The sequence below is a fragment of the Colobus angolensis genome, unplaced genomic scaffold (assembly GCF_000951035.1).
Source record: "Colobus angolensis palliatus isolate OR3802 unplaced genomic scaffold, Cang.pa_1.0 Scaffold15, whole genome shotgun sequence".
NCBI lineage: Eukaryota > Metazoa > Chordata > Mammalia > Primates > Cercopithecidae > Colobus > Colobus angolensis.
In genome coordinates, this window is record NW_012114599.1 from 10,538,774 (window position 1) to 10,554,046 (window position 15,273).

Consider the following 15,273-nt stretch of genomic DNA (forward strand, 5'->3'; position numbering starts at 1 on the left):
AAAAAGCTTTGTTCAATCAACACTACTCATTCTGTCCCTATCCTCTCCAGATACATGCAGGGAATAAGGAAACTTACAGGATCCTACATCTGTGCCTGCATGACAAGAAACCAATGATTCCAGAGGAAGAAAAAATGAGCTGAAGTAGGTGGTGTCCATATTCACATATCCTAATCACTAAACCATTATCTACCTGATATTCTCTTGCAATGGAAAACCACGTTTTACCTCAGTAGGGAAGTTTCTCAACCAAACTGAACGATGTGTGATTATTAAATAGCCAGAAAGGAATTTGCAGGAAGTATCTCCTTTATGTTCTTGAGGCTAACTGAAATTGACCTGCGGGAACAGTTCTACAGTCAGGAAGGCGGCTCTTTACCAGGCACTTACTGATCTCAGCAAGCCTGCATAAAATATCCTCTACTTCCCCCAACTCTGATCTTTGCCATACTTCTGAACTCTGCCCTGCTGTCACTGCCAAGTTCAGCTAAGGGAATCTTGCTGTCCTCCTGGGCAAGAGGCTGATAGAAGGAATTGTCAATGGAAAGGTTCTGGGAAAGATGCAGGCAGAAGAAAACCGTAATGTATAATACTAGGCTTCAGGAAACACAGGGCACACACAAAGGAAGTAGTAGGTTGTAGAAAACCATTCACAGGCCAGGCACGGTGGCTCACGCCTCTAATCCCAGCACTTTGGGAGGCCAAGGTGGGTGGATCACCTGAGGTCAGGAGTTCGAGACCAGCTTGGCCAACATAGTGAAACCCTGTCTCTACTAAAAACACAAAAATTAGCTGGGTGTGGTGGCAGGCACCTGTAATCCCAGTTAGTCGGGAGGCTGAGACAGGAGAATCGCTTGAACCCGGGAGGCAGGGTTGCAGTGAGCCAAGATTGTGCCATTGCATTCCAGCCTGGGCAACAAGAGCGAAACTCTGTCAAAAAAGAAAAAGAAAGAAAAGAAAAGGGAAAGGAAAAGAAAACCATTCACAACCTAGGGAGAAAAAGAGGTTGGCCTAGAATGCACTTTCAGAACCACATTGGTTGGCCATAAAGATGAGGCAATCCATGTAAAACATTCAGCTAGCTGCTTATCCATTTAGCTTCTTCTCCAGTGTGTCATGTTATATGCATCAAGCAGTTTATAGAGGAAGCCCCTGGTTGCAAACATTTGGTTGTGTGGATGTGTATATTGTTCTCCTAAGGCATGCTGGTACAGGAAACCCCTCCAGCCTCAGTATTTAAGTCCATAAATAATATATAACCTTAGCTCAGAATTTATACACACAACAGGCTGTCCCTATAAAATCCATATGATTTGAGGTTACCCAAACTTCCTGCATAAGCTTGAGTAAAGATTATTTAGGCAATTTCATACTATGTCCCAACAGCCTGGTATAATAGCAAGAATCAGGGCTTGGGAGGAAAGATACAGATCCCAGACCTAACTTTGATACTTTGTAGTTGTCACCTGACTTCCCTATGACTGTTTCCTCTTCCATAAATTGGAGATGGTAACAGAATCTACTTCTATATAGTTGTTTCTATATGGTAAAGATTAAAAGAGAAAGCACTTATGCTTCTAGGCTAGTCTAGAAGATGATAGATGTCTAGTAGTTGAATCTGTGTCTTGGCCTTACCCAGCATGTTGTTCTGAGGCAGTCCTAAAGTTATTGCTAAGAACAATAAAATAACAACACAGACCAAATTATAATAGCATTTCCTATTTTTTCAGCGCCCAGTCTATATTCTTCATAGTCATTAGATGATGATACGGAAATGAAAATAGTTAACATACTGTCATGTCTCGAGACAGTGGTAAGACAAAGCAAAAACCTACATTCCTTGAATCCTAAGTCCTAAAACAAGACATGGGAAAAATCTGACCTTGCTTTGTTTTGGTTTTTTCCATAGTGCCGGTTACTTCTCTTCTCCAGCTTATTCTTCAACATTGCATCCTCATCGTCCTGCCTCAGGCCACCTCCTCTTCCCTGCACCTGTCAATTCAAATCAAGAGTAAAGGATAACAGGTAAAACTGTCAAAGAAACTGGATTTACTTCATATATTAACTTAAAAAAATTGAAATGAACACAGATTGAGATATATGCAATTTCAGAAGAGGAAAAATATTAAGTTGAGTAAACATTTAGCGTAAAGGTAAATACATTTTGTGAATACATATGAAATTCATTATTCAAATTTAGGATAGTTTTTCAATATGCTACATTCTTTTTTGGATCAAATCAATTAATTAAGACATATTGGTTTTACTAGCAAGTTATAGTTTAAGGAAATTTTCTTTTTTTCTTTTTTTCTTTTTTCACACAGGGTCTTGCTCTGTCACCCAGGATAGAGTGCAGTGATGCAATCATGGCTCACTGCTGCCTTGACTTCCTGGGCTCAAGCGGTCCTCCCACCTCAGCCTCCCAAATAGTTGGGACCACAGGCATATGCCATCACACCTGGAATTTTTTTTTTTTTTTTGTAGAGATGGGGTCTCCCTATGTTGCCCAGGTTGGTCTCAAACTCCTAGGCTCAAGTGATCCTCCAACCATGGCCTCCCAAAGTGCTGAATTACAGGTGTGAGCCACCACACCCAGCCCCAGGGAAATTTATCTTAAGGAGAAAAAATTGAGCAGATATGAAGGCCAATACATCTGTTTCTATTCCATTAAATAGTATGTTCCTTGATAGCCTTGTCCCCACTTTCGGCACCTGGTAGACTCCTTTGCACCCAGGAAATGCTTAGCAAACAGGCCATGTCTGATGTGACCATTAGACATGAAGCTACAAAGTCAGAATGCAGTCTAGCACACAGTCAGTGTTGTGGATACTGGCCCTCTTTTCAGCCATAGAGCATTTTAACCCTTTCCTAAGTTTGAAGAATTCCCCTGCCTTATGAGACTTGATCAGATGTCTCCCACTATAGAGGCTGAAAGCACCAGGTTCTTCTAGCCTTCTTTGCAGCTAAGGCATGACAGATACATGCCTAGGACATACCACTCAGATGTACCTACCCCAATTAACACTGGCAGTTGCAAAAAGAATTCCTAAGGCAGATACTCGATATTCTTTCTACCTTCTAAGACAGCAGTGGTAGTGAGGGTAGTGGTGGTGACCATTATCTGTTACAAACATATTAGGAAATTCCAGGTGCTACTTTCGGTGCTTTCCTCACTAGAACAGTTGTACTATGTGGTTTAGGCATTGCTGCTGGCCATAGAATCCCAAACTCGATTCTCCAGCCTCCCAGCAATTCCGTGAGCTGTCCATCTCCTTTCAACAAATTCCTCTGCTGCTTAAATCAGCCAGAGATTGTTTTCTGTTGCTTACAACTAAGAAACCTGATTGAAACAACACAAATATACGAACACTATCCAAGATTAAGAAAACACAAGTTTAAACTTTGTTCATCACTTAGAATAGGCAAATCTAATCTATAGTGACAAAATGCAGATCAACAGTTGCCTAGAGCAGGAGGTGGAGGGATAACTGGGAAGAGGCACGGGGAACCTTTTTTTTTTTTTTCTTTTTTTGAGACAAGGTCTCACTCTTGCTCAGGCTGCAGTGCAGTGGCCTTATGATGACTCACTGGAGCCTTGAACTCCTGGGCTCAAGTGATCCTCCCATCTCAGCCTCCTGAGTAGGTAGGACTACAGGTGGAGGTCACTATGCTTGGCTAATTTTTTTATTTTCATAGAGACAGGAGTCTCACTATGTTACCGAGGCTGGTCACGAACTCCTGGGCTCAAGCGACTCTCCTTCCTCGGTAGCTCAAAGTGCTGAGATTACAGTCATAAGCCACTATGCCTGGCCGCACAGGAAACTTTTTTGGATGATAGAAATGTTCTACTGCTTAATTGTGTCAGTGGTATATGGGTGCACAAATTTGCCAAAACTCATTGAATGTATATTTTAATTGGGTGCATTTTATCTTACATAAATTATATCTGAAGAAAGTTGATTTAAGACTTCATTATGGGCTGGATGTGGTGGCTCATGCCTGTAATTTCAGCATTTTAGGAGGCTGAGGTGGGCAGATCACTTGAGGTCAGTAGTTCGAGACCAGCCTGGCCCACATGGTGAAACCCCATCTCTACTAAAAATACAAAAATCAGTATGGCATGGTGGCAGGTGCCTGTAATCCCAGCTACTTGGGAGGCTGAGGCAGGAGAATCACTTGAACCCAAGAGGCAGAGGTTGCAGTGAGCCGAGATCAACCACTGCACTCCAGCCTGGGTGACGTAGCAAGACTCTGTCTCAAAAAAAAAGGCCGGGTGTGGTAGCTCACGCCTATAATGGCAGGCCAAGGTGGGTGGATCACCTGAGGTGAGCAGCTCCAGACCAGCCTGACCAACATGGAGAAACCCTGTCTCTACTAAAAATACAAAATTAACCGGGCGTGGTGGCGCATGCCTGTAATCCCAGCTACTCAGGAGGCTGAGGCAGGAGAATCACTTGAATCTGGGAGGCAGAGGTTGCAGTGAGCTGAGATCGTCCCATTGTACTCCAGCCTAGGCAACAAGAGCGAAACTCTGTCTCAAAAAAAAAATAAATAAATAAATAAATAAGACTTTATTATAAAATATGGAGTGTATCCAAACCAAAACAAAAATACTTTTTATTCACATACTGAGGTTTATAAAGCAAAATAATAAGTTGGCAGGGTGGGAGGGTACACACAGGTAAAAAGCCATTGGAAAATAGCTATATGGTTATAAATGACAAATATAAAGAAAGGCCCAAAGTCAAAGCCATATGCTGTTTAAACTCTTGCACATTTTTCACGTAAGCATGAAAGTTATGGCAAGCTAAGGCATCTTCCCTAACTATCTTCAATCTTTTTTCATAGCTGATACAAACATTTCTAAGATGAAAACTTTCTTCTCCTTAGCAATTGTTAATTTACTTGACATCTAATCCATTCTAGGATGAATATAATGAAATCGCAGAATATTATCGTCAAAGACGCTCTAAGAATATTATTCTATCCAAGTTATTCATTTATAAAAGAAGCAAACGAGACCTAAGGAGGGGAAGAGAAGTGGCCTGCCCAAAGCCACCCAGCTTTAAAAATGGTCTTTAGAAGCGATTTCTGTTACTATTTGGGGGAAGAAAATCTTTAAATATGCAAAGCCATACCTTTATGGGATTTTTGTGGGTGATTTTTCCTGGAGATTTAGTCATTAATCTACAACTAATTGAAAACAAAAAACCAAAAACCCATATATCATAGGTAAAATGAAAACTTACACATTTTCTGAGCTAGAATATCCTCATGCTCACATGCTCACATATGTACATATGACCACTTATTTCAAGGCATAAGACTTTCTTTTATTTTATTTTTTGTAGAGACAGAGTCTTGCTTTTCACAGGCTGGAATGCAACGGCATGATCATAGCTCAATGTAACCTTGAATTCTTCGGCTTAAGGGACCCACTTGCCTCAGCCTCCCAAATAGCTCGGACTACAGGCATGTCCACTACGCATGGCTAACTTTCCACTTTTTGTAGAGACAGCATCTCCCCATATTGCCCAGATTGTTCTTGACCTCCTGGCCTCAAGCAATTCTTCCACTTTGTCCTCCCAAAGTGTTGGGATTACAGGCATGAACCACGAGACATAATAAACATGTGTGATGGATAGTGAGTTAGAAATTTTATTTAGTAAATTACAAAAGCAACAAAACTACATTAGAGGCCAGGTTATGGTGGCTCACGCTTGTAATCTCAGCACTTTGGGAGGCCGAGGCAGGTGGATACCTTGAGGCCAGGAGTTCAAGACCAGCCTGGCCAACATGGTGAAACTGCGCTCTACTAAAAATTTAAAAATTAGCCAGGCGTGGTGGCACACACTTGTCATCCCAGCTACTCAGGAGAATTGCTTGAACCCGGGAGGCAGAGATTGCAGTGAGCCAAGATCACGCCACTGCACTCCAGCCTGAGGGACAGAGCGAAACTCTGTCTCAAAAAAAAGGCCAAAAAAAAAAAAAAAAACAACCAAAAACCTACATGAGAGAAAATTTGGAAAGTATATAGGGGACAAAGCAACTATAATGTCTCTACTTAAACAGCTATCATGATCACTTGTTTGTATTGCCTGTTAACATTTTTTCTCTAGAATATTTTACATAATTATTAATGAAGCCTACCTAAAATTTTTTAACTACCTTTCCCACCTATATTATAGCATAAACATTTTACTTTCTTTTAAAAATTGGACCATGGCTGGGTGCAGTGGCTCATGCCTGTAATCCCAATACTTTGGGTGGCCAAGGATGGAGGATTGCTTGAGGCCAGGAGTTCAAGATCAGCCTAGGCATAGCAAGATCCCATCTCTTAAATGAAAAAATAAAATAAACATGGGATGATTATTGCTGTACAGATAAAATAAGTGAAGATAAACTTAAAAAAAATTTTTTTTAATTGGACCATTATTATTTATACTGTTTTTATTGTGGCTCTTTGAGCAGAGGTAAAAGTGTTCCTCCCCAATCCCAACTGATGTTAATAATCTTTGGTATTCTTTCATTCTTTTATCCATCCTCATATAATCGCATACGGTCATATATGGAATATACATATATGGAGTGGGGTTGTCATTGTAGGTTTACATATTGTACTTCTCTGCATCTTACTCTCACGTAATACACTGTGGCAATCTCTCCAAGTTAATTGTTACAGATCTAAGAATTGCTTTTTTTTTTTTTTGAGATGGAGTCTCACTGTTGCCCAGGCTAGAGTGCAGTGGTGAGATCTCGGCTCACTGCAACCTCCGCCTCCCAGTTTCAAGCTGGGATTACAGATGTGCGCCACCATGCCTGGCTAATTTTTGTATTTTTAGTAGGGGCTGGTTTCACCATGTTGGTCAGGCTGGTCTTGAACTTGTGACTTCACGTGATTTGCTTGGCTCAGCCTCCCAAAGTGCTGGGATTACAGGTGTGAGCCACCACGCTTGGCCCTAAGAAATTACTTATAATGACTGCATAATATTCCATGGTACAAATGACTGTGTTAACCATTTCTCCACTGATGAACATTCCCTTTATGTCCATTATTTTGCCACTGCAAACAATGCCACAACGAACATCTTGGTATATAGAGCTTTACATATTGGTGCTTTTATTTATGTGGAGTTTCCATAGATGTGGCTAGGCTGCTTTCCAAAAAGGCTATAACTATTCTCATTTCCCCCAGGAATATTTATTGCCTAAATACCTTTCTCCTGCATTCCAGCCAATAGTGGATGTTAACACTTTTTAGTTCTTGTCAATCAGATGGGTGACAAGTGATAGTTTATAGCTACTTTGGCTGATTGCTGGTGCTACTGAGCATCTCTATGTCGTATACTTACTATTCATTAAGATTTGCTCGTCTGTCAGTTATCTAGTCCTCTGATTTGCCTAATTTTCTTTTGGGTTATCAGCCTTTTTTTTTGTACCAAATAGTGAGAGCTTCTAAATAACATGTATTAACTGTTTATTTGTTATACGCAATGTTTTTTCCCATTTATCTTTTTGTCTTTTGACTTTGTGGTCACTTTTGCTATTAAAATATTCTTTTTTTTTTCTGAAACAGAGTCTTACTCTGTCCCCCAGTGCAGTGGCACGATCTTGGCTCACTGTAACCTCCCACCTCCTGGGTTCAAGTGATTCTCGTGCCTTGGCCTCCTGAGTAGCTAGGATTACAGGCATGAGCCACCACACCCAGCTCATTTTTTGTATTTTTAGTATAGACGGGTTTTTGCCATGTTGGCCAGGCTGGTCTCAAACTCCTGGCCTCAAGTGACCCACCCACTTTGGTCTGTCACAAAGCGGTGGGATTACAGGCATGAGCCACCTCACCCAGCTGGTAGATAGTTTTTGGTTTTTATTCCATTTTATTTTGTCATTAAGCTTATGTTAGCCATAATGAATTGGAAGTTTTTCATCTTTTTCTATAACCTATAAAAACTTCAATTACATTGGAATTATCAGTTCTTTAAAAGATAATAGAGCATAGCTATGAAACCATTTGATCTTGGTACCCTTTTTAAAAAGTAGTCAGATCTTCAAGCCCTTTTCTGTTTCTTCAAAAGAAATTTATCTAGGCAGCTTTTCAACTAGTTAGTCATTTATATTTTCCTAGAAAACTATATATTTCCTTACGTTCGTCAAATTTTTTGACAGAGCCTGTAGTCTCAGCTACTTGGGAGGCTGTGGTGGAAGGATCATTTGAGCCCAGTAGTTCAAGGCTGCAGTGAGCTAGGCTCGCACTACTGCATTCCAGCCTGAGTGACACAGCAAGATCCTATCTCAAAAAAAAAAAAAAAAAGAAAGAAAAATTTGTTGACAGAGCATAAGCATTTTCCCATATGCTATGTAAGGAATGATGGAGAGAGAAGGAACATTTGTTGAACAGCTGCTATGTGCCAAACATGATGCTTCATATTTTATTTCTATTGTCTCATTTAATTAAATCTCATGTTGATTCTGTTGAGGATATATCATTATCCTCATTTTCCAGATGAGAATACTGAGGCTTGAGAAAATGAGGTAATAATATGCCCAGGATCATGGCAAAGGGAGCCAGAAATGTAATTCAGGTATATCCATATGATTTCAGAACTGGTTCTTTCATTTATTACACCTGGCTTTCTCCAAATAGTTTCACAATCATTATATTTATTGACTAAGAAATAGTTGCTTGAGAAAATGTGTCATTGTTTTCTTTCCCTCCCCCAATTATTAGGGTATTTTTCTGTTTTTTACGATAATAAGTGGATATAAAAAGGAATAGAGTCCTTTTTCTTCATATTTAGGACATCTTTTCTTAAGCTGAGTTTCCAGAACAGAATTTCTAGGTTGACGAGAATGATTGTGATAATGAATATGTATTAAAGGGTACAGTTTAAAAGGGAGGTTAATAACAGGATTACACAGACAGGTAATATGACTTATTCTGGAAAAAGCCTTGCTATGATTATGAAAGTCCCTTTGAGATCTCACTTGCAGTCTACTCTTCATTTTGTACTGGGAATCCCTCACTCTGAGCCTAGTAATTCTTCACGCTGCCCTTGATAACCCTTGAATCACTGCCTGCCTTTGAATAAATAACCATCAGATGCTGCCACATGCCTCTCACCAAGTTACTGTGGCTCCTATTCCTCCCTGACCTTCCTCCTTTCTTTCCATCTCTACAGTTGCAGTGCTAACCTCTAAAAACACCCATTCAGGCCTTGGCAAACACTAAGGAAAATAATGTTAAGTTTCTGGAAAGAACCTGTTGGTCTCTATATCATGCCTATCATGATACAAAGCAATGGTTTTCAGTTTATATTTTTTGAAGCCCTCAGGCTTTCTCAAGTCTGTCTTAAGTGGAGAGAGAGGAAGCCACCAAGCTGGTGGGGTTCTGGGTCCCCCTTCTTACCCCCTTCAACCAGAGTCTCTCTGTTCTTTTCTGATTCACATACTACAGCTTTTGGGGAAGCAGTTCCTGTTTTTATTTTTTATTTATTTATTTTTTTGAGACAGGGTCTCACTCTGTCACCCAGGCTGAAGTACAGTGGCAGGATCATGGCTCACTGCAGCCTCAACCTCCTGGGCTCAAGCAATCCTCCTGCCTCAGCCTCTCAAAGTGCTGGAATTACAGGCATGAGCCATAGTGCCTGGTGGGAAAGGATTTCCTTTGAAGATCAGTTTCTGCTGTTTAAAAACAAAGGTTCTAAAATCATTGATATAGAGAAATAAGAATGTTGAAACGATAAGAAGTTATAGCCATATTTTTGTAAAATTAATTCAGAAAAAATTTTTAAAATAATAAGTTAACAGAAACCTAAAGAATATTGAAAAGTCTCCTGACCCTCCCCTAGACTGACCTAGAACGTGTATCCTCCTCCCCACATACACACATAAGACCACAAAAACTGAGGATTGTCTATTACTTTCCAATTACTGCTGTGACAAAAAAGGAAAGTTTGGCACTTTGGGGAATTGAAATTAATTGAAAGCAGACTTGAGTTAATTTCCATTTCAGTGCCCTTTATTGAATGGGTCTTTAGTGCACATTTCTAATTTAGTAGAATGAGAACTTTTTATGCTGGGGGAAGGGTGATGAGGAAATACTTTCCCCTGAAACTAAAATAATTCATCAGGACAAATCCTGCAGCCTTTTTCAAGAAGAGAGTCTATATAATCTTTGTGGTGTAGAAAAAAATGCTTTAAACATTATGAAAAGGGCTGTTTCCTTTTTTTTTCTCTATAGCACCTAAAAGCAACATTATTTTGTGACAGTAACACCCTGTTTGCTCATGCTTCATAGTTTTCAAAGCACTCTCATGTACGTTATCTCACTTGATCACTACAGCAGTGCTGTGCAGTGGGCCAGCATATGTTCCATTCATTTTATACCCAAGGAAGCCATAGCTTGTACAAATTATTTGCCCAAAGTTACACTGGAAGTTGCTTCAAGTAAGACCAGTAGTCTTTCTATGATTCTCTATCTTTAAATAAACTGCTTCATGCCACAGTATTCCAAAGTACTGTAATTTAAGGTACCACTTTAAGGTACCATTGTCATTTAAAAAAGGTATCAATTCCTGTGTGGGCCCTGATAGCCATCTGAGTAAACAGGTTGAATGGACTGATACAAGGAAAAAAGTTTTGGCGGGTCTGATGAGAGAGATTGAGAGAAAGAGAAATAATACCAAGTAGGACTACAAAGAGGGATGTAACCAGCAATTTAGAGAATATGAAATATTATTTGTAAAATTCGATATGCAATATTTGTTGCCAATTCCTTTCTTCCTTCCTTCCTTTCCTTCCTTCCTCCCTTCCTCCCTCCTTCCCTTCCTCTCTCCCTTCCTTCCTTTCTTTCGTTCGTTCTTTCTTTCTTTCTTTCTCTCTCTCTCTCTCTCTTTCTCTCTTTCTCTCTTTCTTTCTTTGATGGAGTCTTGCTCTGTCGCCCAGGCTGGAGTACAATGGCACGATCTCTGCCCACTGCAACCTCTGCCTCCCGGGTTCAGGCAATTCTGCCTCAGCCTCCTAAGCAGCTGGGACTACAGGCACAAGCTGCCATGCCCAGCTAATTTATTTTGTATTTGAGTAGAGACACAGCTTCACCCGTGTTGCCCAGGCTGGTCTCGAACTCCTGAGCTCAGGCAATCCACCCGCCTCGGCCTCCCAAAGTGCTAGGATTACAGGCATGAGTCACCACGCTCGGCCGCCGATAATTTCTAAAAACTAGATGAAATGGATAATTTTTGAGGAAAACATACATTATTGAAATTTGTTTTAAAAACAGTAGAAATGTTTTTATCCAGAACAACTATCTGCAGAAAATATTAAAAGGGAAGGTCAAATATCTACTCCCCAATAAGAAATGATTCAGCATCATATCACAGGAAGGTCCTATAAATAACAGTGTCTGTGTTATTTAATCTATGCTATAGAATAGGATGTATGTAAATAGCTAAATTTATTCTATGAGGTTCTAAGACCAACTCTAGGATAGCCTAAATAAATAAATAAACATATTCTAAATAAAATGTCAGAAAACAAAAATATAACACTATGATCTGCAAAGCTTATTCTAGAAAATAAAAATTAATTAATCAATGTAATGCAAGAAAACAAAGAGTACAGTTTGATCCTTAGAAGCAAAATGGTAAGGAGATAATTCTCACAATATGTAGATACACAAGTGTTTAAAACTGGGATACCTCAATGAAAATGTAGCTTTTAATGCCCACAACCAAACAACAACAACAACAAATCTTTGTTAAAATAGGGGTCTGGCACAGTGACTCATGCCTGTAATCTCAGCACTTTTGGAGGCCAAAGCAGGCAGTTAGCTTCAGCCCAGAAGTCTGAGACCAGCCTGAGCAACATAGCAAAACCCTGTCTCTACAAAAAATAAAAAAAAAAAAAAAGAAATTAGCCAGTCGTGGTGGTGCACTCCTGTAATTCCAGCCACTTGGAAGACAGAGGTGGGAGAATTACCTGAGCCCAGGAAGTCAAAGCTGCAGTGAGCCATGATAGAGCCACTGCACTCTAGCCCGGGTGGCAGAGTGAGACCTGGTCTCAAAAAAAAAAATTTAAAAATAATTTAAAAATGAAATAAATAAAAGAATTAAAATAGGACTTGGTCACCAGACATCTCAAACAATAAGTGGCCTTATTTTGAAAATGGTCCCTGGTGCTCAAGTCAGCCCCTTACGTGACCCTTTCTCAAATATAGGTGCTGCTAGAAACTGGGTGGCTCCTGCAACTGAACCAGGTCACAAGGCCATCACCCCTCCTTAGTTAACTGCCTGCATGGCTGTCCCCTCCCCAGACTGTGAGCAATTAAGGAGTACACAGGGAGTTTTATTCATCTTTCTGTCTCCAGCTGCTGGCACCATTCTCAAAATACTCTCAACAAATATTTGTGGAAGTGACCTGAATTCTCATGCGATAGACTACCAGAGAAACATGCTTTTTACTACAACTTGCTTCACATCAACAATAAAGACTTAGTGGTAAATACAGAGAGTTTGGCTTGCAGATAATTTTTATTAGGAAAAAAGCCCTATTTTATTTTAACAAGCAAAGTTCCACTGGCAGAAATATATCCCCTTGTTCCCACTCCCTGACTTGAAAAACCAAGAGAGAGTAGGCTCTCCTAGAGAACGGTCCCACACCAAAACTAACTGTAGTGCTGTTCATCACGGCCAGCAGCCCCAAAGTGCCCAGAGCCAGTGAGAACAGGAGCAAAGCATGCAGAGGAGGTAATTCCATAGCTCAGGAGCACAGAAGGCTCAGAAATGAAATAACAAAGATCCTTCCATCCTCACTCCACTGGCATGTTAATTTTTGTCGTTGTTCACCTAAGATCAGTCAGGATAGAGTCAATTGGTAGAGTTAATATGTGTCTACATCAATCAGGAAAAAAACAACATCAGCATGCTATCACACACACAAAACCAAGCACTGGCCAGAAATTATTTTAAGTTTAAAAACGCCTCATTGAAGACATGAAAACTTCTCAAAAGTTTCAGATCAGGGCTGAAAGTCACTTCCAGGGGCTCTTCTGACTCATTTTAATGCTTGGCATACTTAAATGTGTCAGAACCAGATTTTGTGAGCCTGAATGTCTCATGGTCTCTGCATCTGGTCAGGGAAGATATGCTTCATCTCTTTTCTTATTCTGATTTGACTGTCTTTAATCTCAATCTTTCAAACAGATTCTCTCCCTGGATTCATCTGAGTGGAAGTTAAAAACCTCCTGGAGGCCAGGCACAGTGGCTCAAGCCTATAAATTTCAGCACTTTGAGAGACCGAGGCAAGAGGGTCACTTGAGCCCAGGAGTTCAAGACCAGTCTGGGCAACATAGCGAGACCCTGTGTTTACAAAAAGTTTGGTTTTTTTGTTGTGTTTTTTGTTTTTTGTTTTTAATTAGCCGGGCATGTTGGCATGCACCTGTAGTCCCAGCAACTTGGGAGGCTGAAGTGGGAGGATTGCTTGAGCCCGGAGGTCAAGGCTGTAGTGTGTCATGATTGTGCCACTGCACTCCAGCCTGGATGACAGAGTGAGCCCCTGTCTAAAAAAAAAAACAAAAAACCTCCCAGAGACACTGTGCAAGAGGCAGAGAGCCCCAGTACAATGTAAATATCTACTTCAAAAGACAATAAAGTGACCATCGCTATACTTTCACTAAGTAAGTCCCAATTGATAGGAAGGAAAGACAAAGAAGGACAAGAGCGCTGTCCTGGGAGACGCTGGAGGGAAAGAACCCTGAGCTCCAGAGACAACTCCCTCCAGTCCTAGAGATGGCCCCGTCTGCAGAGGAGAACATTAACATGGAAAAACTTTAGTCCTCAGGAAATGTTCCTTCTGTTAAAGCAGAGGCAGTTGCAGGACTCCCAAGATCTAAACCAGGTGGCTGAGTTAGTAGTACCTTGTGAAATGGATCATCAGTCACCAAAGCTTAATTTAGGTGAGAGGGGAAATCAGGTTACTGCTGCCCCTCCTGGGATAATTTTTTCATAGTTCAAATGAAATGACATCCAATTTGGAACTGCCTTTGGCGCTTTCAGAACAGCTAGAAAGGAGAAAAAGAGTACAATCCAATTTTCAGAATGACTGTAATTTCCCACCACTGCCCAGTGAACAAAGACTCCCAGTGAGCAAAGCCTTCAAAAGTTGGAAATCATAGTTAAACCTTGAAAATCGATGAGTTCAGTTAGAAAAATAGCCCACAGCCTGTGCATACTTGACAGGGGTCAGCGATGGTCCCTGGGTACTAAAACCACAGCACTTTCCCCTACAGAACTAGTCCACTCACAGGCCTTATACATTCCTACCTGGGGATGTTGGTCCTACAACCCTCTGCTCTCTGTCAACAAGTCTTGCTCAACCCTCAAAGGGCAACTCATGTCTCATACCCTTCATGAAGCCTGCTTTGGCCATTCTCAACTGTCATCTCGTCTCTCCTCAGCTAAACCAAGGATCATCTTGTTTTTGAGACAGGGGGTCTCATTCTGTCACCCAGGCAGTGGTGCAATCATGGCTCACTGCAGCCTTGACCTCCCAGGCTCAAGCGATCTTGCCACCTCAGCTGCCTGAGTAGTTGAGACTACAGGCATGCACTACCAGACCCAGCCCTTTGTGTGTGTGTGTGTGTGTGTGTGTGTGTGTGTGTGTGTGTGTGTGTGGAGACAGGGTTTCACCATATTGCCTAGGCTGGTCTCGAGCTCCTGCACTCGAGCAATCCTCCTGCCTTGGCCTCCCAAAGTCTTGGGATTATTACAGGCATGAGCCACTGCACCCAGCCAAGTCTCATCTTATAACCGATTATTATCGCAAAGTCCAGCAGCAGAAGCCTAGATATGGGAAAGAGTCAACATTTTTGTTGATCAATGAAAAGTGTAAATTCATCATTTGATTATTTCTTTTATAATTTCAGCTTATCTCATACATGCCCTCCCTAGAGATAAGGCATACTGAACCCCACCAATTAGTACATTTTTACCACATCTGAAAAGTTTGGAACAATGAGAAAAGGGCTAGAGACATTCCATAAGGAGGCCAGAACACGCTGGGGCTGGTTTTGCTAAGAAGGGCTGGTTTTGCTAAGAAGCTATTTTTTGATTCCTCAATCTGTTGTTACATTATTTCAATGTCCTTGTTTGGAACAAGTTGGGACAGGGATAAGTTAATAAAAAACAGGGCTGGGCGCAGTGGCTCACGCCTGTAATCCCAACACTTTGGGAGGCCGAGACGGGCAGATCACGAGGTCAGGAGATCAAGACCATCCTG

The 15,273-nt window shown here is 40.9% G+C and overlaps 1 protein-coding gene across 1 annotated transcript in view; it reads right to left on the reverse strand.

Annotated features, from left to right (window-relative positions):
• The window catches only part of ARHGEF33 (Rho guanine nucleotide exchange factor (GEF) 33), a 95,586-nt gene that overhangs the window by 54,753 nt on the left and 25,560 nt on the right, over nt 1–15,273 (reverse strand). The window contains exon 5 of the mRNA XM_011936030.1: nt 1,883–1,992. Coding sequence (XP_011791420.1) covers nt 1,883–1,907 — 25 coding nt within the window. The 5' untranslated portion in view covers nt 1,908–1,992. The remainder of the gene's footprint in view (nt 1–1,882; nt 1,993–15,273) is intronic.